This window comes from Tachypleus tridentatus, chromosome 7, assembly GCF_004210375.1.
Source record: "Tachypleus tridentatus isolate NWPU-2018 chromosome 7, ASM421037v1, whole genome shotgun sequence".
Lineage (NCBI taxonomy): Eukaryota > Metazoa > Arthropoda > Merostomata > Xiphosura > Limulidae > Tachypleus > Tachypleus tridentatus.
Window position 1 is genome coordinate 170,668,624 of NC_134831.1, and position 25,437 is coordinate 170,694,060.

At 31.0% G+C, this 25,437-nt stretch overlaps 1 protein-coding gene across 4 annotated transcripts in view; it reads right to left on the reverse strand.

The window, feature by feature from the left end:
* Positions 1-1,571: 1,571 nt before the first annotated feature.
* LOC143257208 (uncharacterized) overlaps positions 1,572-25,437 on the reverse strand; it is an 86,826-nt gene continuing 62,960 nt past the window's right edge. For 2 of the 4 annotated variants that reach the window (XM_076515591.1, XM_076515594.1), the window contains 19 exons: positions 24,320-24,394; positions 23,786-23,995; positions 23,154-23,278; positions 22,391-22,529; positions 21,296-21,481; positions 20,470-20,585; positions 20,120-20,297; positions 18,259-18,491; positions 17,297-17,419; positions 15,364-15,454; positions 13,351-13,437; positions 12,843-13,028; positions 12,122-12,211; positions 11,506-11,665; positions 10,326-10,495; positions 9,494-9,661; positions 9,093-9,215; positions 7,235-7,382; positions 1,572-5,473 (listed from right to left, as the gene is read on the reverse strand). In XM_076515591.1, the coding sequence (XP_076371706.1) occupies positions 5,322-5,473; positions 7,235-7,382; positions 9,093-9,215; positions 9,494-9,661; positions 10,326-10,495; positions 11,506-11,665; positions 12,122-12,211; positions 12,843-13,028; positions 13,351-13,437; positions 15,364-15,454; positions 17,297-17,419; positions 18,259-18,491; positions 20,120-20,297; positions 20,470-20,585; positions 21,296-21,481; positions 22,391-22,529; positions 23,154-23,278; positions 23,786-23,995; positions 24,320-24,394 (2,760 nt within the window). In that variant the 3' untranslated portion in view covers positions 1,572-5,321. The remainder of the gene's footprint in view (positions 5,474-7,234; positions 7,383-9,092; positions 9,216-9,493; positions 9,662-10,325; positions 10,496-11,505; positions 11,666-12,121; positions 12,212-12,842; positions 13,029-13,350; positions 13,438-15,363; positions 15,455-17,296; positions 17,420-18,258; positions 18,492-20,119; positions 20,298-20,469; positions 20,586-21,295; positions 21,482-22,390; positions 22,530-23,153; positions 23,279-23,785; positions 23,996-24,319; positions 24,395-25,437) is intronic. The other 2 variants (XM_076515592.1, XM_076515593.1) reach the window with 2 other exon arrangements.

A 25,437-nucleotide genomic window follows, 5' to 3' on the forward strand; every position in this document is an offset into this window, starting at 1 on the left:
AATGAAATTAATGAAAAAAATAAAAACATTAATCACAATATAATATTCATTTCTACCAGTCGCCATTTTAATTGGACATTTGCTGCCAAATCTTATCTACCCGTGGTTATCACAAACTAAATTTCTTTTTAAGTCAACTATCCCACAATAAAGTTTTATTCCCAAATACATCCATCAGAAAATTAAAAATTTGGTAACTTGAAAACATATTTCTATATTCCATATAATTTTACTATATAAAAAACAACTTTTTAATACATATACCGTTGCAGTTTTAATTTAAGCAATTTAAGTAAAATTAATCAACGTAACAACGCCCTTTGTAATTACAACATACTAATGTTCAGTTATGCCATTTGATACGTTAAAATAAAAACTGATAGTTAAAAATTTGTTACTTAACATGAAATATCTCTTCTTTCTGCTCCCTCCCAGTAAAATAGGTGGAGTTTAAAACAAATGTTATCTCTTAGCACCTACATAATAGAGAGAGAGTTATACACATTAAAAACAGTTCTGTCAAAAGACTGGGGTAAAAAAAAAAGTTTCCTACCACAAACTGATATTTTTTTTATATATTCTGGAAATTAAACCTGGACGTGAAACTCAACAAAACAGTATATTACCATACAATAAAGAAGAAATACAAATGATAGTAACTATGTCTTTTAAAACCAAATTATATTATCAACTGTTAAACCTTTGGATTATTTTTATTTAACTATTTACAAAAATATGCTACCAATTGTTCCATGAGAGAACGATTGGTACATAAGATTGGATTATTATATATCTTATACACAACATATTCCATAAATACTTGATTAGTTAAATTTGTTTCTATCTTTACAAAACTATGAACTTAAGGCTAGAAAATGACTTTAAAATGAAAAGTATCACTGAGCTTCGAGTGTCTAGTGTTCAAAGTATCCTCTATATATTGTTTTTATTTGCTGATCAGTGGAGTATTCTGAAAATTCTCCAAATACAGTTCAATAACCCTCAAATAACAGTGATGTATCCTCAGGACTCTTCCAATATGGCTCAATACCCATCAAGGAACAGTTATGTATCTTCAGAACTCTTCTGCAACCTTTTTGTTATGTGACATGTGGCATATGGAAACATTAGTTTAGTTAAAAACCAAATATCTGAGCATACACAAGAAATAGTTTTACTAAGCTAGCTTTTACGTGTACATCCCATAATGTTTACAAAGATACAAAATTAAGTAGCATGAAGCTTATTTGTTTACTTTTTACTGAAGTTCCAATCTATTTTTAAATTAACAGTTACTCAAGATTATTGTGTGGAAACAAAGTTTAAAAATCGAAGTTTTGGTTATCTCCACACTTAAGTTTTGCTTAACAGTAACAGTCTCATGTTCTAGCACTGAAGAAGCCAAAGAAAAGTTGAAATGCCAGGTTGAAATAAGTTCTATTATAAATTATCTGAAGGTAATTTTTCTCACTGTATTTTAATTTTTTGTTTATTTAAGTTTATAGCCAAATAGTATGTTGACTGAAATGTTTGAAAAGATAGTATTCAAAGATTGAAGTATAACAACAATATAAGGTTAGTTACTCACCAATTAAACAAATATTTATTGTCAACAATAATTCCAGACACAGTTGTTCATTTATCTCCCTGACATTCATTTTCAAAAATAAAATAATTCACACAGAACATAGTCCAAACTGTAGTGTATAATAATATCATTTAGTTACACATATTAGGATCAAAATCCAACAAGGCAAGACCAAAGAGCTACATATAACAAAGCTATGAATATTCAGTCAATAGGCACAACAATGTCACAATGACAATAAACTGGGCACTACAATATTGAACGATGACTTTATAATGCTAAATGACTTATTGATCAGAATTAAGTAACATTAACAATAAATAATATCCAATTTTCTTTGGCTAAACTATTGTTTCAAGCACCAAACCAGTCTGAATATTGAAGCATTGCTTGCCCAGTGAACTATGCCAGGTTTTAACATACTTTTCATTGGCCATTAATTCTTTTCCTTTGAATTCCAATTAATTAAAAGACACTAAGTACCTTCACACACTTATAGTTAAAAAACAAACAAACTCCACATGTAAGCAACATCACTTTAGCAACTAAAAAGTAGGCTTAACCATTGTTAAGCCTACTTTGCAGCATTTTAATATTCTTTAACAGTGTAACAGTTCATCTCTTCAGAAGTCTTGCAAATAAGTTGAATACTAACAACAATAATCAATAAAATAAACAGGCTTCAATCAACAATGGCCTGCTTCTGTGTGGAAAATGGACAGATATTCATGCTGGCACTCTGTGGAAGACTATTTGTTGGAAAAAATTCCAAAATCCAAAATTAAGTTTTACGTTTAACCTGTCTAAAAAATCTTAAAAACGTCAGAAGTTAAACTTTTTCCATTCCCAAATTAGCTCTACGCATGAGTGAATTTTATGGTGAAGAAAACTGGAAATTTGTTTTGATAGTAGTGCTAAAAGAAGAAATCCTGAATGTTTAGTATAGCACATTGTAGTGTTTTAGGATAAAGGGTTATATTTTGTGTTTATTAATACAGTTTGAACTCACACATGTTTCACACATGGCAATCAACATGTCTTCATCAAGTTATGTACGAAATTTAAAGGCATACTGTCAATGTCATTACAAAAACTTGCTGCAACATAAGTATTAAATGTTCAAGAAAACCTAGTTTTGTTTGGAAAACACTATGAAACTTACTCTTTACATACAAACTGCAAGTTCTCATTCAAAAATTATTTATAAACTATACAATAAAACGATGAATAAAAATCACTCACAAATGTCAATACACATATATCTGTGTATAAGACTCTTCAAAAAACTGCTACAAAATACAATAAAATAAATACGGATTGAAATGCTCAATGTTCTGAGATCTATTATGAGATAAGCATTACTGTCAATTGAGGATAATTAAATTATGAAATTAAATGCAAACTGGAATGTTCTTGCATTTTCGAAGTTTATACACATTAGCAACTGAATATCCTTTTTCCTGCTTTTCATCTTTTGAATTGTAAAAGATGGCAAAAATCGTCCACATTGTAAAGTAAAACGATTTCATATTGATAAATTATTTACTTGTCAAAACAAAACTCCTGTTAAAGAAACTTTAAACCCTATTAGCTTAAATTGTTAGAAATATCTTTGTTCTGTATCACTGTAAGAATTCCACTCTTTGGGAAACTAATAAACACTTGTTGATCATTGGGAAAATGGTGCAAAAAATACTTAAAATAAGGACTATCAATCTTGGTAAAATTAATGACTGTGTCTCGGTAACTCAGACAATTGAGTCTGACACCACAAACAATTGAGTCTAATACACGAACAACCGAGTCTCTGTGACTTTAATAAATGAGTCAAGTATCATGAACCTATGAGTCTAGTATATGAGCAACTGAATCTCATTGATTCAAACAGTTGATTCTCAGATTATGATAAACCTTTATTTGTGGAAACACACACCAGTCTCTAAGAGTAAATGAAAGTGTGTATGAAAGACATTATGTGGGCCTACATTCATAGGAACACAATGTAAAGGAGTAGATATAATCAGATACAGTGACATGTGCTTGGTCATGAAAAACACACACCAGTCTCCAGAAGTAGCTTTAACAGTACATAATGAAGATAATGTAAACATAGTCATGGAAACATAAGCATCCTTCTCAATGATTTGAAATCATGCTTATGAAAAGATGCCCAAATTAATCTGATTATCTCGTTGTTGTGTTAGTATCTGACTAAACTAATTTATCAGTTAAAGATGTAGCCCATACACTCTAATAACAATTAATGTATTTCCTTTATCAGTTAGTGATGTAGCCCCTACTGTAAAATAATAATAAATTTACTTCCTTTACCAGTTAGTGATGTAAACCCTACTCTCTAATAATAACTAATAGACTTCCTTTATCAGTTAGTGATGTAAACCCTACTCTCTAATAATAACTAATAGACTTCCTTTATCAGTTAGTGATGTAAACCCTAATCTCTAATAATATTTACTCTCATTTTGTGATAATAACTAATAGACTTCCATTATCAGTTAATGATGGAACCCCTACTCTCTGATAATTAATTTACTTCCTTTATCAGTTAATAATGTTACCCCTACTATCTAATAATAATTAATTTCCTTTATCAGTAAATGATATAGCCCCTACACCAATAATAACTAATTGACTTCCTTTATCAGTTAATAATGTAACCCCTACTATCTAATAATAAATTTACTTCCTTTATCAGTAAATGATGTAGCCTCTACACTCTAATAATAACTAACAGACATCCTATATCAGTTAATGATGTAGCCCCTACACTCTAATAATAATTGTCTTCCTCTAGTAGATTGAATCAATTGATTCAGACCAGATATCTCTTCAACTTTTATGAAACTGTTTGTTAGAAAGGATTTTCTGAAACTTGACAACTTACCAAAGAAGAGCAGTAGTCAAGGTGATTAATGGTATATATCTACTTATATACACTTTAGACTCTGATAAACATATGTTTTGAAATGTATAAAAATGACAGGTTTCAAAATAGAAAGAAATGAAGAACAGAAACCTTAAAACTAAACAATTATTTTCTTGCTAGAATATTGAGATAATGACATTATTGACCATTTGTGGCAGTTGTGCATTAAGTTTAACTGACTGGTTGGAAAAATCAGAACACTAGGTTTAAAATTATTGGTTGGAACTGTAGCAATACTACTTAGGATAGTGGCAACAAAAGGGTAAACCAATTCGCTGAGATAGTGTCATAAACATACTAAGCCTATTAGTTAAGTTAATGTGAACACTGGGCTTGATAGAGACAACTAATTATGGTGACTATGTAAGACTTTGAATTTCATAATAACTTCACATCTAGATTTCACCACACATATAATTTTCCTAGTCAAAGCCACTTACACATACTAAACGTTTTCCCAACAAGATTCTCAGCAACTAAGAAACTATTTTTTGACTTTGACAGTAGTTTAACAAAAGACTGATTGTAGCATGTGATATAGTAATTTAAAACAGTCTTCTAATACTTTCACATGAAACAAAAGTGACATTCAAATTATTCAAAATCACTGTTTGAACCTCCTGTGTATATTCTATCTGTGCTGATATGCATCTAGATTTACATGTCCTGAGCATGGTAACAGCAAAAGAACTGTGACAGAGTTTAGCCACACTTCAAACGTTTAACCTGGAAAAACAACAGCTAATCTATACCAATATTCTAAGTGCTTGGCACTGCTTCTAGAATCTATCTAACTAGACCGAATTCTGTGGTAAATGGAATGACACCGCCAGGTCCAGCTAAAGATGATGATCCCATCAACTCTTCGTCCATCTGCCTGGCTGCCAAACGTCCTTCATTGATAGCATGCACCACAAGAGATTGGCCTCTTCTACAGTCTAGAAAAATTCAAAATACTGACTTTCAAAACTTATTGAATGTGCTCAAAACCTGGCTTTTATAAACCATTAACAGCTACTAATTTAAATGAAAACTATAATTATACAACTGAACTAAAGCAAAATAAGCATTAAAATAAGATTTACCATAGTTTAAGCCACACAATAAATAATATTTAAACAAAGCATTATCATAAAAAATTATCAATGAACTAACATTTAAATAAAGCATAATCATAAAAATTATGAAATAAACTAATATTTAAACAAAGCATAATCATAAAAAATTATGAATGAACTAATATTTAAACAAAGCATTATCATAAAAATTATGAAATGAACTAATATTTTAATAAAGCATTATCATAAAAAATTATGAATGAACTAATATTTAAACAAAGCATTATCATAAAAAATTATGAATGAACTAATATTTAAACAAAGCATTATCATAAAAAATTATGAATGAACTAATATTTAAACAAAGCATTATCATTAATAATTACCAATGAACTAATATTTAAACAAAGCATTATCATTAATAATTACCAATGAACTAATATTTAAACAAAGCATTATCATAAAAAATTATCAATGAACTAATATTTAAACAAAGCATTATCATAAAAAATTATCAATGAACTAATATTTAAACAAAGCATTATCATAAAAATTATGAAATGAACTAATATTTAAATAAAGTATTATCATAAAAAATTATGAACTAATATTTAAACAAAGCATTATCATAAAAAATTATGAATGAACTAATATTTAAACAAAGCATTATCATAAAAAATTATGAAATGAACTAATATTTAAACAAAGCATTATCACGAAAAATATGAATGAACTAATATTTAAACAAAGTATTATCATAAAACATTATCAATGAACTAATATTAAACAAAGCATTATCATACAAAATTATCAATGAACTAATATTTAAACAAAGCATTATCATAAAAAATATTAATGAACTAATATTTAAACTGTGTTTACAAAAATACTGAAAAAGTTGTGTTTTTAAAAATTGTTTATTGTGGGAAATATACAGAGGGATAAAAAATATATGGTGCAAATATTCAAACATATTTACCAAATTATTAAAATAAGATAATTATTTTACATGCTATGATATCACCTAGTAAAGTTATACACACAAAACTCGTTTATGGCAACCAAATTTTAGTAGTTATTCAATATTTTCTATGTATTCTTAAATGTATTTTCAGGTAGAGTATTCATGATGAAATTTAGTTGAATGGGCAGCAACTGCTTGTCATAGAAATAAATGTAGAGGCCATCATTTCAAAAACTTTCCACCTTTTATCTTCTGGTATTTTCTATACACTTCTGCAACATGAGTCTTTTGAAATGTCTCACTTGTTACAAATAATTTACAAAATTGAATTATAGAATCAGAAAAGAAAAAAGGAAAATTAATCATGAATTCAACAGACATCTTTCATTTGAATTACCAGTTCTATATCATCTTTCATTTCTGTCTTCAAGGTGGTGATTTTTCCTAATTTTAGATAAAACTAATTCTAGAGATATTAGGCTAAATAAAAGAGGTGGACTGAACTTAATTCTAGAGATATTGGACCTGATAAAAAATATAGATTGAACCTAATTCTAGAGAGATATTAGGCAGGATAAACAAGATAGATTGAACCTAATTCTAGAGATATTAGGCTAGATAAAAAGAGATAAAAACTAATTTTTGAGAGACATTAGGCTAGATAAAAAGAGATTCACCTCCTGCTGCATACACCTTTGGGACTGAAGTGTTATATTTGTTTGATACAGTAGAAATATTGGAACGAACATCTTTTACCAGAGCAAGCTCTTCAATCAGGTATTTTTCAGGTCCCAGGAAACCCATGGCCAAAATAACCAAGTTGGCCTGTTGAAATATATTGTAGTTAAGTAGTGATCTTTACTTCAAACACAACTAATTAGATAAGTTCTTAGATCAAAACTTAACCAATTAAGCTGGTCTTTACATCAAAACCTAACTAAATGGAATGGTTCCTATATCAGAACTCAGTCAAGTATTTTTGTTGTTAAGTGCAAAGCTACTCAGCAAGCTATCTGTCCTCAAATAGAAACCTAACCAATTATGTTGGTTCTTATATTAAAACCTAACCAAGTAGACTTATTTTTAAATTGAAACCCAACCAATTATACTTGTTCTTACATCAGACACTCACAAATGAATCTTGTCCTTATTGTAATTAATATTATCTTCTGATCAAAGTAAGATGTTGACATAAATCAGAACTAAAAACATTATATCTAGTACTGAGCACAGTTAAATATAATGATTAGAATACACTGTTTAATACATTAAGCACCCTCACTATTAACAAATTTTCATTATATCTAGTACTGAGCACAGTTAAATATAATGATTAGAATACACTGTTTAATACATTAAGCACCCTCGCTATTAACAAATTTTCAGTTATAAACCCAGTAATATCTTACAAGGTTTGATGAGCCTGAAGGCTTAAGGTAAACCTGCATATATAAAATAAGCTAGAAAAGCAGAATAATTATTACAATAAAATAATAAAGAAAAATTAGAAAGAATAAAAGGTTGATATATTACATATCATAGCCCACAATGTGATAAAAGTTTATCTTTTTTAGACTGACAGCCACGTGTAAACTACCACACTGTGGTAAAAGTTATATTTGGCATGGTCAGCTCAGTAGATCTAGGTTAGTCTTAAGTCCTCAAATTATACTAACACTGTAAAATAATCTATTATAAATGTTATCAAAAATCATAACTGCTCTATAGAATTGTAATTAACTTACTAAAACACAGAAACAAAAAATAAAACTAATAAATAACAGTAAATATATTAAAGGATCTAAAAAGATATACAAATATGTAAATTTTTAATTCTGTACACATATAAACTTAAAACCACATATATGTAATGCATTAAAATGACATTTACTACTAAATACATTATCTGAACTACAAGAATATCTTTTAAACTATTTGCTGGAGTTGTATCCAAGCCAGTTTCACACTTTCAAACAATGTGTGAACACAGTTATTCACTAGCCAGTTTCACACTTTCAAACAATATATTGATAGAGTCATTTACTAAACAACTTCAAACAATATATTAACATAGTGGTTCACTACAAAGATTCAGACTTTCAAATAATATGTCTACAGATTTAGGTGTGTGTGTTTTCTATAGCAAAGCCACACTGGGTTATCTGTTAGGTCCACAAAGTGGAACAGAACCCTTGATTTTAGCATTGTAAATTTGTAGACTTAACGCTGTACCTGCAGGGAACCACAGATTTAGTCACTAAAGATTTTCACACTTTCAAACATTACAGTACTGAAATTGTGTACTAAGTAAATCACAATTAAACACACACTTGGAAACAATAAACTAAAATTCATTACCAACTAAATTGTATGGCACCAGCTGATTAATTGTTTTAAAAGTGAAGCAACTACACTATTTCTCCAACATTACACATGTGCATTTAACATTCTTCCTAACTTTGGAAAGTTTAAGTGTGATACCTGTACAGACATCTGTTCATTCTGGTTTGCATTACGAAAATGTTCAAAACCTACCTTAAAATCTCTACTAGAATTTGGTAATTCTTGAAATGACCATCGACCAGTTGGATCTTTTGTCCATTTCACATTTACAGTTCTAATTCCTGCTACATGACCTTGGCCATCATCAAGGAATTCCTGGTCAATTAAGTAAAAATTTCAGATTCCATTACTAATTTCACATTAATATTATCTTAAAAACGAAACTACAATACAAGACACCCAAATAAGTTTTATTATGTTACACTGATCACAGTCTCTTAATTTTAAAATTTCTAAACATGATTTCCACCTCAGGAATTTAGGTTATCATTATTTCAGTATGAAAGACATTCTCCCAAAAGGACAACTGAAACCACTACATGAGGAACTTGTAAGGAAGAACTAAACAGCTTCCTAAGAACAAGAATCTCTACCTTGCTAAGTATACAGAAATTTCTTGGATCTTGTCCATACTTCAGTCTAACTTCTTCATGACCATAGTCCACTCTGAACACCTTCGGCCACTGTGGCCATGGATTGGAAGATTCTCGTGTGGGAGGAGGTTGTGGAAGAATTTCAAAAGTAACCACACTACTTGCTCCCTAGAGGTCATGGAAATGGGTAATATTTCATCTTGGTTTACTTTAGAAAACAAAACTGAAACCTCACCACCACACAGACACATATAACAGTTGTGTTAATTATAACCTTGTATGAATATACCACTTATTGTTGTTATAATTAAACGGTTTATAATTATGAAATAAAAACCCTATAACTTGAGCACTTTCAAAAAGTGGACCTTTCTTCTTTAGGACAAACACTTTGCTCCTGAAGAAGAAATGTCCACCTTTTGAAAGTGCTCAGGTTATAGGATTTTCATTTGATATCTAACATTCTTGAACCTATGTGTTTTTCCAACATCACAAAAAAGGTTTATGATTAGATATGCTTTTGTTTGAAGGATTACCAGTTTAAGATGACAATTACTTTTGTATTTAATTTTAAGCCTCATTGTCCATTAATACCAATACAAAATTAATAAACATCGCGTTTCTCTACTCTGTTGTTAATATCTTATTCGTGAATAACAATCAGAAGAATTAAATATTACTTTGGTATTGAGAGTAAATGCTCAATAAATAACTTATTTGGTTTGTCCTTAAACTATGTAAAGCTTACACACTAAACATATTAGTAAATATTATGCTCTTACTTAACGGACAGAAGAAGAGATTACAAATGTTTTGTAAAATAAACCCAAACCTCTCGAAGTGCAGTGCCAATACAGTCCACTCCTGTGTCACCACCTCCAATAACAATGACATCTTTACCTCGTGCAGAAAGAACATTTTGTTCAACATCCATACCATACTGATTCTTCTGCCAACTCTCCAGAAAACTCATAGCATAGTGTATTCCCTCCAGGTGACGTCCTAAATTTAAGAAAATGTTTTATGGGAAAGTGTTATAATTTTATATATTTAGCTTTTATATCTATATACATATTATTTTTAGAAAAATAAACACATCTGAATTGTACTTGTAGCGTTAAAAATTAATGAGTGGTTATTTCCGTGTAAACTTTAACAAATTATGTATTTTATTATTATTGTTTATTATCACAGGAATAACTACTGGTACACTACAGTGAAAGAGTAACTTAAGGAAAATTACAAGGTTCAGCTCAGATTAGACGAGGGCGGTAGTTTACAGTAATTTTAACATAAGTAGCACAAAAGATAGTGTATTTGTTATATACATGCTTTGTATTTACAGTACTAAACAAATCTAGTTAAAAGGTATTATTTGTTAATAAAAAAAAGTGATAAAAACACATTTTCATCAAAGGTTTTGTTTCTTATTAAAAGAAAAAGATAAATGAATCAAAAACAAATTTTAATAAAAGGTTTCATTGGTTATTAAATGAGAAGGCGAAAGAAAACTTCTATTATTTTCAAGTAAATGTTATTTGGCCATGAAAAATTAAGGCATGTTTGGATGAAAAACATTGTTACAATCACTTTTTACCGCAAACAAAGAGAAGCCTTGTTATCAAGAGATACGAAATTAAGTTTGAAGTTGAAACAGATTTTATAATAAAATCTGTTTGGTTTGTACTCCTTAAACTTAACTAAGGTTCGGCATGGCCAATAATTAAGTCTTACGTACAGCAACTAAAAATGCCTCTTAATTAATAATACAAATTACGGTGATGACTAATTGTATTCTCTCTTGGGGATGGCTACTGCAAATAGCCTTCGAGTAGCTTTGCAAAAAATTCAAAACAAACAAACAAAACTTAACTATTACATAATATTTACAACCAAGCCTCACTGCGTGGTAGTGTTTTTGTGAACTTTCAAATTTTAGACTAGAATATTTCTGTAATAGATTTTTAATACACAATATTTTGTTTATTAAGATATAAATCACACATCATTACCTGGAATTGGGAGATCTCGAGGCCATGTAGCTCCAACAGCAAGAAGTATAGCATCATATTGGTCGAAAAGAAAGTTTGCTTGGACGTCTTTTCCTACATCCACTTTTGTGACAAACTTGACTCCCTCTTCAGCCAGTAAATCTACTCGACGTTGAACCACCTAAAGTCATTATCGTATAATTTGAGATTGAATACTTCAGAAAAAATTAACCTTTGAAATGTTAGTTTTATTCATGATACAATCCAATATACCATTTAAAAACTCAGCAGTATCTTCATTTAGAAAACAACGAAATTCTACTAAAATAACAAACATCATGTATTTAAGTAAACATTATTTAGAGATGGCAATGATAAAGATATGGTGGAAATGTTCAAATATACAAAAATAATTGTTTTACTTGGCATAACAAATTTTCTTTTTCTGTCAATATTATTATTTATGTAATGCGATATCACAATGTTAAAACTCAAGTAGAGACGCAAAATTTATAATGAGTGTTAGTAGTGCTATTTATTGAGTAATATAATTACTAATGCCTCCTTGCATAAAATTATATCATAATAAAATAATAGTATTTATAAAATACTAATTAGCATGAATAAGAATGAGTACCTCTTTGCTTAGTTTCATGGTAGGTATACCATACCGTAAGAGTCCACCAATTCGATCATTTCTTTCATAAACAGTCACTGTGTGACCAGCCTGAAGTAAATAATGCAGAAGCTTAAATATCAGTAGATTCAAATGTTGCCTAAATTCAAAGAATTAAAACTTGCATTGTCATAATTTTAATAGTTGTTAAAATATTTAATGTCTAATATCATAGGGTGCATCACAAACCAAACGACTTCAAATCACTTTCTATCGTAAACAACTTATAAACCATATGTGTGTACATCAAAACATCAGTTAAGCAGTAAACTAAAAAATCTTGATACAGTCCATTGAAAAAATTGTAACCATTATAAGTCTATTTTATTATGATCAACAATAGTTTCCGATTTTCTTTGCCCTTGATTTAAAATGTTCCTTTGCCATTGAAGAAACGCCCTTTTGCCCATGACTAAATGTGCTTTTACTCCTCAATAAAATCACCACCCACCGCCAACTCTTGGGCTACTCTTTTACCAACGAATAGTGGGATTGACCGTCACATTATAACACCCCCACGGCTGAAAGGGCGAGCATGTTTGGCGCGATGGGGATGCGAACCCGCGACCCTCAGATTACGAGTTGCACGCCTTAACACGCTTGGCCATGCCGGGCCCCTCTACCTATAGAAATGTTACTTTTGTTTTATTTTTTCACTGTTTTCAGTGACTCATTTCATTACCTTGTTTAGTTGAGCAGCTGCTGCGAGTCCAGACGGTCCACTTCCTATAATTGCAATTTTTTTCCCTGTACGAAAGGCTGGTAAACGAGGGGTAATCCATCCTTGTTCAAAAGCATTGTCAATAACAGCACACTCTATATTCTTTATGGTTACAGGGGGAGAATTGATGCCCAGCACACAAGCCCCCTGATAAAAGGTTTAAAAAAGTGATCAAGAAGTGTAGAAAGTTTGCTAAATAAGACAGATGTGACTAAAACTAAGTAAACTGTAGAATATCGTAGATAATCTAAAACCGTAGAAAAATTATATCATTAAATAATTATATTAAGCGTTTTAACTTTAAACCAGAAAAGCTCAGGACGTTGTTAGTATTCTATACATATCTATAGCTAGAACTGATAAAATTCCAAAATGATCATAAGTGAGGCAGCGGAAAATTTACAGCTCAGATGCTAACCGACTAAAGTCAACAATTTTTAGATAAAACTTAAATTTGTACAGTACAAACCTCGCAAGGAGCAGGACAGACCCGGCCTGTAAACTCTGGGAAATTGTTGGTTTGAAGTAGTTGATTCAGCGCCTCCTGCCAGTTATTCTGTGAAACATTTAGACAGTTATACAGTATAATATGCCATTTTGTCATTTTTTGTCAAACATTTATAAATTATCTTACATATTGAAGATTGTGATAAAACACAATCATTTTCAGAGAAAAGAAAACAATGTTATGTTAACACCGTGACCTATGTATGGTGGGATTTTAAATTATTGAAAGTGTAATTTTATAATTAATATTTTTGTTTGGTAGGAGTTAAGTTTTGCATGAGGGTAAGGTTATTTTACAGTTTCGTAGGAAGTTTAAACGTCAGGTAGAGAAATGTTTCACACTTGGTTGAGAGATTTTTACTTTAAGGTAGAAATATTTTACAGTTATATGTGAAATGTTTTCACAGTCAGATAAGAAAAAATTTACAGTCAGATAATTAATTACTTTAAAGTTAGATATGAACATTTGTAACAGTCACGTGGGAAGTCTGTGCACGAGGCAGGAGGCTTAACTTAATCTGGAACATTTACAATTCAGAAATTACATAAACATTTTTGATAAACTTCAAAATGTTTTCATTTCATCTTCATAATTTTTTTTTAAATACAATAAATCCGCGTAGTAAACAATGTCAAATATTTTACTTTTATAAAATATAACTATAGTTTAAAATAAATGTGAAATAAACTAGAACAAGTTTGGTTACATAGAAGTATAATAATTATTTATACTTCGGATATTTCGTTTAATCAGAAAATTGTTTCAATGAAAATCCATGACCGTTAGGCCTGTAGTTAAAATTAAGAAGAGATAAAAAAGATAATTTTTGTATTTAGTCATTAATTTGGACTATCATCACGTTATTTTACTTTTATTTTTTTATGTAACTTTTAATACATAAAATTTCGGCCCAATTACCTGAGCCTTCAGAGGTGCAACAAATCTAATAAACTCCAGGATCTGATGGGACAGCTCGAATTTCCCCTTTCCGTGCAACAATAAAAACATCAACGCGCCCTCTGTATTTTACAACAATGAGTCTCAATCCTCATCAAATAAAATAATAATACAAGTTAAAATATTGCAAGTCATTTTATTTTGACTCTTTAATACAATGCTAGAAACACATGATAAACTGTAAAAGATAAATAAATAAATGTTGTTAATTTAATTTTACAACAGCAACAGAGATAATGCGGAGCTTAATGTTTGCTGGCTCCGAAGGAAATTCCCATAGTTTCATGGATACGTTTAGAACGTTTGGTTTTGTTGATATAGGTAATCTTTCAGGTTCCATATATGTAAAAGTAATCAACCTATGAAGGATGTAATGCTAGATGTGGTGCACAAAATAGAAAATTATTCTTAATTCGGCAAATTAAGGGTTAAAACCAATTCAGAGTTGGATTTAGGTGTAGCACTTGCGTATTAGTTTTACAGCTTTGTAAGAAGGTGTTTATACATATTTATACCGGCACTGGTGTATAATGTTAAAATTATGGATATATAACGCTCGTATCAATACATAATTAAAATCATTTCAAAATAATGAATGTACACGTTTAAATGTGTCACACGTCGTAGAAACATGTAGAGTCATTAATTTGAAATGATTTTCATTGTGCATTGATTTTAACGTTGTATATTTATTATTTTAAAAAGTTGTTTTGGTCTCTAAACTGAGATCTTTGTTTCTTCAACAGGCAGTTTTAACCCTTTAAAATTCTTAAACTTACTATATATATAATCCACCTAAAATTCTACTGAAAAAGAATATGTTTTTATGTGTTTAACGCAGATGACACTAGAGGGAAAATCAACCTGGAAAGTTTATGTTTTCACAGATACTTCTTTTTAACACTCCAAAAGATGAAAGTTCATAATAATTAAATGAAAAATGTTCTTTGAAATAAGAATAATAGGAAAGTTTCACATAGCAAGGTTAGCTTCACTTCAATATAGTAAGTTACTTACGTGAAAAATCAGATCATTCCATTTCGGTATTATGTTACCCAGTGGACAACCATGGCTTGACTGGCAGAAAGGAACACCACATTCCATACACCTAGTATTTGAAATAGAAATTATTATAATATACTGAAGCTGTGACACGTTCTCCTTCTAGTAATGGAAACAGAGAAACTCTTACAAAAAGAAGGAAACTGTGATATGCTATCCCTCTAGTGTTGGAAATGGAAACTATTACAGTATAATAAAATTATAATAGGTGCTCCTTTTCGTCATCTTCAGGTTGACGAAGACAATCTAAGAAGGTCCAAATGTTGTTCTGTACTTTATTTTAATGCCCATATCAGTTGTCTTGAGAATACAAATTACAGAATACATTCAAAGTGCTATAAATAAAATAATATAATAAACATATATGTGTGTGGTGTGTAAAAAACATATAAAATATAATCGGTTTCACGATCAAAAATCAGTATTACAGATATATATAAATAATTACTGATGTGTTTCTTTTTTCACTGACTAACTCTATACGTAAATTTAGTGTTTCAAAATGTCGTTTCTTCTTATTAATCACTTATCTTCACACCTGACCCTCCATAATATCAGGTCATCCTATAAGTAACATCTGAAAATTTAATACAGAAAGTGCAACATCATTTCTGTCTTTGTAGAAGGTTTTAATGACTAAAATATGTAGTAGGATGTGTATAAAAATGTTCAGACAAATAAAAGAAACGAACCAAACTCCACTTTTTCAAATCATTAATCATAAGAACCCTTATGAAGATGGATGTGTCTGAGTAGCACATTAGACAAACAATGCTTTATGAGTTTAAAAAAGGCAATAGTGTAGCAAAAACTACACGAAACATTCAAGGTGTTTATGTTGAGGAGTCTCTGAATGAAAGAAAATGTTGAAGGTGGTTTCAGAAGTTCAGATCAGGTGACTACAGCTTAAGTGATGTGTCACGTTCAGATCGTCCTGTTGAGTTTAATGATGACTTGCTGCTGGCTACATCTGATGACGATTGTGCTGTAACACTTGAAGAACTAGCACAGAAGCTTAATTCAACCCATTCAACAGTTCACCATCATCTGCAACAGCTTGTCAATACTTGGAAAATGGGTCCCTCATGATTTGACAGAAGCCAACCTTAGAGCAAGAGTGGACATTTGCACTTCTCTGCACTCTCCTGAACGTAACTCATCGTTTTTAGACAGGTTAGTGACTGGAGATGAAAAATGGACATTTTATAATAATGTTAAGTGCCACAGACAATGGCTCAGTGCAGGTAAACTGGCTAAAGCACAGCCAAAAAACAACCTCCACCCTAGGAAAGTCTTGTTAAGCATTTGGTGGGATGTTGTTGATGTGATCTACTTTGAGTAGCTGACACTCAATGTAACGATTACATCAGACTTCTATTGTTAATAGTTAGAGCACTTGAATGTTGTACTGAAAGAAAAGAGGTCTGCTTTGATCACTCATTAACATATTGTGTTACAACAGGATAATGCACAGCCCCATACAGCAAGGATCACATCTGCAAAGACTGAAGAGCTAGACTGGGAAAAACTTCCACATCATCCTTATTCTCCAGACCTTTCCCCCCATCTGATTATTATCTATTCCGAAGTTTGCAGATTCATCTTGATGTAAAAGAGCTTGGAATGCATGAAGATGTCAAAACTACCCTCTCTACATTCTTTTCCTCCAAACCTCAATAATTTTATAGAAGTGGCATTTAGAAACTTGTGAATCGTTGGCAAGAAGTAATTAATAATAATGGAACATACATTATTGATTAAGTAACATTAAAAGCGTTTGAAATCCTTTCTCATATTCTGAGCCAAAAATCAGACATTATTTAAGGGATGACTTGATACAATGAACTAATATGAAACAGAGCTTTTAGTCAACATGTTTTTTCAGTACCTTGCAGCTTGTACTTGTAGTGTTTTCCTAACTCCTTTGTGATTGTAAATCTCATTCCAGTCCTTCATTCTTTCAGATGGTGATCGATAGAAAGATGTCTCTCTCTGGTACTTCATGAAACCTCTAGAAGTTAGAAATCAAGATTTTCAACATAGACAATATTATATGAAAATCTATAAGAAAGCTACAAAAAGATGTACAGGCTAATAGTTAAGTTGGGCTTCATTATCATTATCAACCAAGACATCTCTTATTATCAGAGACAAATAAAACTCAGGACCTAATATCTAATTGTTTAATAAAGTAGTGTCCAGTTTGACTTCACTGTTAATTCACTCATTTTCACTGAAAAATAAAATTCAGAACTTATTCTATTATAGTTTTGTCTTGCTATTGTTAAAAGGAATGGAACTTATAGATAGAGTAACCCAAGGGGAACAGTCTAATGAGGGTTTGCTCCCTCTGATAAACTGAATGTTTTTGTTTAATTTTAAGCAAAGCTACTCAAGTGCTATCTGCTAGCTGTTCCTAATTTAATAGTAATAGACTATACAAAATGCAGAAAGTCAACACCACCCACTGCCAAATTTTAAGCTGCTCCTTTACCTACAAAAAGTGAGATTGACCATCATAATATAACGTCCATTTTGCTGAGAGGGTGAGAATGATCAGTGAAGGGATTATAATCCACGACTAGCAGATTATAAGTTGAGTGCTCTAAACACCAGGCCATGCTAGGCCACACTTGAGCTGTAAAATTGTGTAAAAACACATAAACACACCAGGGTTGAATGTAAGGTTTCTATTAGGTTAAAAAAAGAATTTTGAACAAAGTTAAATATATTTGTTGCTTGAAGTTTTTAACTGTAGTTTTAAATGCATTATGTTTCTGAGAACCTCTTCATATTAACAGGCTTAGTAAATGTTTATAAGTTTCACCACCATTCAAAAAAAAGACTTACTTCAGCTTATCCAGTTTCTGAAACTGCATCTCCTTCATCTCAAAGTCAGGTACTGAATCTTCAATGTCTCGTACACCAGGACTAACGAGTTGCTTTGCGGGTGAAGTGGGTGATTTTGCGCACAAAGACAGGTCCAAAGTCTGTGGTTTCTCAAGTTCTGTATCTTTCTTTTCTTTTTGTTTCTCTTCCTGTTCTGCTTCAAGTAATACACGGCGATAGTCTTTTGGAAACACCTGTCAACATTGGAAAATTAGTAAAGAAGCCATTTATTTGATGAGTTTTTGCTAACCACACTTTTGAAAGTCCATATTTGCATTTTTTTATAAAAGGCAAAGATATTAATGTTATCAGTTGCAGTTCCCAATTTTCAACTTATAACTATAAGGAAAGTAACTGGTCATTAGCACCCTACTGCCCACCTCTCACTTGAATCTTTTATGATATCTAACGGGTTCGAACCCAGGTCACCAGTTCTACCACTTGGCCAATTCGTGCACCCCCTTCTGAACATCAACAATAATAATAATGATAAAGATTATCTTTTAGAATTAGCAGTCAACCTACTTGTGTGATGTTAACTAATACCAGCCCGAACAACAGACACACTTAACAAAGTGCTACAGAATAAAAACATTGCAAACACATACAAAGTTTTACATATGAATAATAAGCAACTAATTCTTGACATAAGATAGACTTTATAGATCTAGTCTTTAGGCCATTTGAATTTAAGATAATAATATATGTTCTAAATTCTTATTCAATGTAGCTAAAATCTGGGTTTTGATACCCTTGGTGGGCACAGTACAGATAGTCCATTATGTAGCTTGTGCCTAACAACAAACATTATTTACTGAAAATGCTGGCTGTGGTATTAGGTAGCTGTTGAACATGCATACAAATAATGTTTTTCAAAATTTTCTACTACAAGTTCCTCATAAAGATAAAAAATTTAACTTCTCATTAGTCATAACTAATAACGGTGATAACTTAACTTACTGAAACATTAAGCACATTAGTAATAAGCTGTGAAAATTATCAACAAGTGACAAAAATGTTAAGGCAACTAAAACGCTATTAACAATAAACACGGATATTAATTTCACGTTATGAATAACTGTTTAGTTTATATATTATCTATTAATTTATTTTGTGAATGAATATTTTATTGATGTTTAGTTTTTTTTATTATAAGAAAGTTAAAAGCAGACAATTATTGCAAATTGTGTTTATAACTCATTGATGTCGAGAATACAGCAAGCAGACGATTTAGTAATAAACATATAAATAGTATGAGATGAGAGGGAAACAGCAGACAGATAAACACAATATCAGAAGAGAATGATATCAAGGCTTAGGAAAAGTTTTGGTGTGAAGTTAACTGCAGTAGAAATGAATATGCCTAACAATTAACACAGACCTAACATTGAATACGTTAAAGTACGACTAATGAGGTAATTTATTCTGTTAAAGTGTTGTTATAACGTAATTGAATCTGCTGAGTACACTTTAACAAAAGGAACAGAAAAAGTTTTGAAGAAAGAAAACCAAACGATTACTGAAAGAGTAGTATACGACTGAGGTAACTCGTGCCCAAATTGTAAGTGAATTAATTATACAAATAATACTAGTACAAAAGAAATATGGTAAGGTACTTGTCAACTGAAATTCTAAAGTAACTGAATAGATCAAAGTGGAATTTTGACATTTGATGTAAGTGAAATATTAGGTGTCCAAAATACAACTGAAATGCTTGTTATAAATGGCATGAATACTAACTTAAACGTTTGTAATGGGTAAGAAGAATTATTTAAAATGTCAGTACTAAATAACAAAAATGTTTACATATACAACTAAATACCTTCACAAACTGGCACGATTTGGAAGGCCATCCATGAAGAATTGATTCTGCTACAGAGGAACCGGTCTTTTCATAAAACTCTCGAACCAGACTTTCTACAAAGTCTATATCACTCTGTTCATCCAATGGAAGAAGGTACACCATCATTTTATTACACTTGCTCGTAAATTTTTGCTCTCTGTGAGGATAAGAAACAAAAGTAGAAACAACACCAATTAAACCACACATAAAAAGTTCAATCCAGTATTTTAAATGATGAGCAAAGAAGTAAAGAAAGTATCTTATATCTAGATGAAAATATAAAACGCTGATGATAATGACATTATTATGATGCAAAACTTCAAACTTACGTATCTAACACATAAGCTATTCCTCCTGACATTCCAGCAGCGAAATTACGTCCTGTTGGTCCAAGAATGACCACTCTGCCCCCTGTCATATACTCACACCCATGATCGCCTACACCCTATTATTAAATCCACGAAAAAGATATGTAAAAACCTCGTAAAAACATGATTTTCTCAGTATCTTACATACACCGTGATCATTTCTTCGAAACATTAAAAGCCCTGAGTAAGACATGCCTCTCAACTACATGTTAAATGGATTTTAAGTATTATTTCAAAACTCACTCAGGAAATAATATCTTTCAAAATGATCACCTCTTAAAACACCTTTCAAAAGTTAAATTCATCATGAATGTTAACTCTTCAGAAGTTTTTCTACAACAAAAATGATTCTACAGTTTAATAGATTCCCATAAAACGATTTTTAAGAATCTTAATTAATGTTTCATTGATTTTTTTATATTTTATTTTAAAATATAACATAGTTCAACAAAATATCTTTTGTATTACAATCTCCAAACAAAAAACGTTACATCTGTCACGTTTATCAAAATATCAATGCCTTACATTATTGTAAAAATCAAAAGGTTGAGTAGCATAAGAACCACGGATCTTGGTTGTGCAACATACTAACTATACATCTGGGTTGTGTAACATGTTATATGTAATTGTAAAATTAAAAATATATTTTTACTCGGTTTTCTAACAAAACGCTTCTCACTCTAACACAGCAATGGCGTGGTTGTCTATATATCTATCTATGTATGTGACCAAAATAATAAATACAGTGGTACAACCTGTTCTGCTAGTATTAAAGATGAGTGCTTACTTCAACTACTGCAGTAGCTCCCGAGTTTCGTACACAGAATCTTTCTGCAGCAATTCCCCTGAAGAATGCTTTTCCTGAGGTTGCTCCATACAAACATACGTTCCCGACTATTATATTGTCTTCAGACTTAAAATGGCGTGGCATTCCTTTAGGTGGATATACAATAATTTCCCCGCCAGATAAACCCTAAAGTAAAAAAAATTAAAGAATATGTTCTGAAATCATAAATCAGATTCGTCAACAAACAAACTAGATTAGTAAAAACCAAAATATGTATTACAGTAACGAAAACTTCTGTTCAAAGCATACAATGTTAATGACAAAGGATCCCTTAAGTATATAATAGAGGCCCTACATAACCAGGTAGTTGAAGCACTCGCCTTGCAATGTGAGTGTCGCAGGTTCGAATCCCCGTCACACTAAGTATGCTTATCCTTTCAGCTGTGGGGATGTTATAATGTGATGGTCAATCCAATTATTCGTTGTTAAAAGAGTAGCCAAAGAGTTGGTGGTGGGTAGTGGTGACTAGCTGCCTTCCCTCTAGTCTTACACTGCTAAATTAGGGATAATTAGTGTAGATAGCTCTGATGTAGCTTTGTGCAAAATTCAAAAACAAACAAGTATATAATATTCCAACAATGAGACTCAAATGTCAGATGTGCATGATGTTGAAATAATGTAAGCCAGAAAGCCACTTAATATATAATGTTACAGCAATTTGAGTCTCAAATCCCTTAAGTATATAATATTACAACAGTAACAACTTTAAGCCCTTTAAGTAATACTTGTTACAAAAGTGATAATCAAAAGCCCAGAATACACAACAGTGCAACAAGGATAAATTAGTATCTAATTTTAAAACTAACCTAAACCTACTGAGCTAGCAGAACATCAATAAATATTACTGGGGTTACAGTAAAAAATGTTGTTAAGAGTGAGGGTACCCAACTTACAAAACAATGCATTTTACTTTTTATAAGTAAGAAAATAACAACAGTATATTATATTAAATTAAATATACTCAGTACCATGACTAGTTTTAATTATGAAATACTTTTGTCCAAAATATAATATTAATTTCTATGTTAATCTCACCTTTCCTATATAATCATTAGCATCTCCTTCAAGTTCAACAGAAATTCCATGAGATAAAAATGCACAGAAACTTTGTCCTGCTGAACCTTGTAATTTGACATTGATACTTCCCTGGGGAAGACCAACACTTCCAAACTTCCTGTGGTGTTGTTAAAACATACTTATTCAGTACACCAAATTACCATCATTACAATGTTAAACATGTACCAACTTAGCACACTATATTATAAACATTACCATGTTAAACATTTAGTAATTCGGTGTTTTATATTATCAGAATTACAACGTTAACATGTACCAATTCAGTAAACTATAATTATCACCATTACAATATTAAACACACGCTGATTCAATTAGCTATATTATAATCTTTACAACACTGGAATGTACTAATTCAGTTCACTATATTTTCATTATCATAACTCTAAATATGTAATGGTTCAGTTATCAATATTACAGTTTTAAGTAACAGAAAAAGAAAAACTAATGTATCTATTACAAAATAAGAAACACTGTAATATTTACTGGAACATTACTTACTGACATTAACTATGAGGTTTTCTCTGAGTATTTGATAAATTATAACTCTGTCAATATTTTTTATTTTTTGGAATTTAAAAACTGTAAATGCTACACCGTATCTAGGTTGTACAACAATCAAATAAATGCCAGACTTTTTACTTCCAACCCTTGTTACTTTGGTACATCTGGTCGAGGAAGAGAATCTGTTTTAATGAAAAGTACAAGATGATTCTGGACTCACTTTGTTACATGATATGATAGAGTTGTAGCAAATCCTCGATCTTCGTTACTGATATCCATGTGTATCGTGATATTCTGTGTCTTTCCCTCTATTACTTCAGCAGCCTGTCTCAATAGGAGATTATCCTAAGGATGAACACATTACACACTCTTTAGTAAACCCTTTCTATGTCATGTACTTTCTACAGATAAAGAATAAAAATAAACGAAAACTAGAAGTTAATAAATATAAATGGTATGACTCATTTAAAAAAAAAGTCTAGCCACTTCTTTGGGGCTCAGTCATTTTGATTGACCTTGTAATCACTATGTAACAATAAAAGGCACTGATTAGTCTGAATATAAGATTATTTTCATATTAAGGATAATAATACATTCTCATTTCAAAGTTTTCAATTGTCATGTCAACTTCATGAACCTTCTAAATGAATATCAAAAGTTCTTCAATAAAATCTTTATATTTTACTTGCATTTAAAATAATTATTTCTCTGTTCATTCATCACAATATTGACAAAATCAGATTACAGTTTTGGGTAATACCAGGAATATTAATAACTTTTCGTTGAAAAGTTATTTTACCAAACACTACAACAGATATTAAGATACTTGTCTGTAAATAGGACATGTTTTACCAATCGTTTTTCGAGACTGAAGTTTTGTCTTATACTTCCACCAATTATGCTAACTCCAGGACGAAGGCTCATAGCATTTAGCAGGATTGGAGAAAAGTCCAGAAGAGCTGCTTTGGGATTCTTTGTGTTATTGTAACGGGTTAAAAGGTCAGTTCTTCCAATAAGATCCTGTAGTCGACGGACACCCATCCTTGCCATGTGCTCTCGAACCTTATATTGAAGTATCCCAAAATTTATTTTTTATGTGAGGGTATACATATTTATTTTTATGTATGTACTTACATATATATGCACATATAAGTAAAGAATTTGTTCAGTCTTCGATTACCAAAAAAATTAGGTTTTATAGCGTGTGTTTGTGTATTATCATCGAACCACAACATTTACAAGAAATGAAATTACATGTATACATGTATACTTTTCTTGAAATTTATTTCAACACAGTTTTGAAACATAACAGCTACAATGTCAAAAAATCTAGTAAACAATTTCACTCATTTTTAAAGTGAAATAACTAATACAGAAAGTTTTTACCTCTTCTGCCAAAAGAAACAGGTAGTTTATGAGGTGTTCTGGTTTTCCTTGGAATTTTTTTCGAAGCTCTGGATCCTAAAAATGAAAAAAAGTCCATAAAAATGTGAATATCAATTAAAATTGCTCACTAATGTATAAAAGGTAAACAAGTTAACCAGAAAACAGTTTAAAATGGACTATTTGAATTACTATATTAATTAAATGTACTTTCCACATCAGCATATATAATAGCTATTCTAAATGAGGCTATTTGTATACTTGTTTCAGCACCCCCTGGTGGCTCAGATAGCTTACAAAACTCAAATCGAATTTTGAATCTCATGATAGTCAAGGCATAGATGGCTTGCTTTGTAGCTTTGTGCTTTACAACAAACAAACAGTGAGCTCTTTGTTCTGTGCCTGCCAAAAGATTCGAGCCTCGACTTTTAATGCTTCAAGCTCTCACGTTTACTACTAAGCCACAAGGGAGGATTCACCAACTGAGGGTTGAAGTTCAATTACAATCAACTCCTCTCTTTAATTATAAAGAGTTTCAATTATTATAACGCACTCGAAATTTCACCATGTCATCATTTACCATGGAAAATGGTGTAGTGTTTTTCAAGTGAGTTGTTTAATATGTGACAGCCTGTGGCAACATCCATTTATTGAAATAAACAAAGAGGTAATTTAATGTAAGCTCTTTAAAACATTAACTAGAGAAACGTGATATATGAAGGTCTTTATGTGTATGTATATATACTCTTCAAAACAAGAAACGGCAAAGGGATACTTTTGTTATTTTAAAGAGAAATATATGTAATAACGTTACAAGCTCAGAGTATGTGATGTTACACGTGTTAAGGCACTGATTGTCAGACCAAAATGACAATAAAAGTTGTGCACTTTGAAAACAGAGGAAAACATCGAATTTTTCGCCAAAACGCATGCGTGTTTAATAAATTTGTTTGAGAGATCTGCATGTTCTGCAAGTGCAACATGTGCAAAATCCCTATACAAGTGACGGGTTCTCGGTTTCCATAGCTCACTGTTAAGCCACCGACACACAATACAGTTACGCCAAGACTGACTGAAGCACAACGCAACAACGCCATTGGTCGCTTGGAAGCAGGCGAATC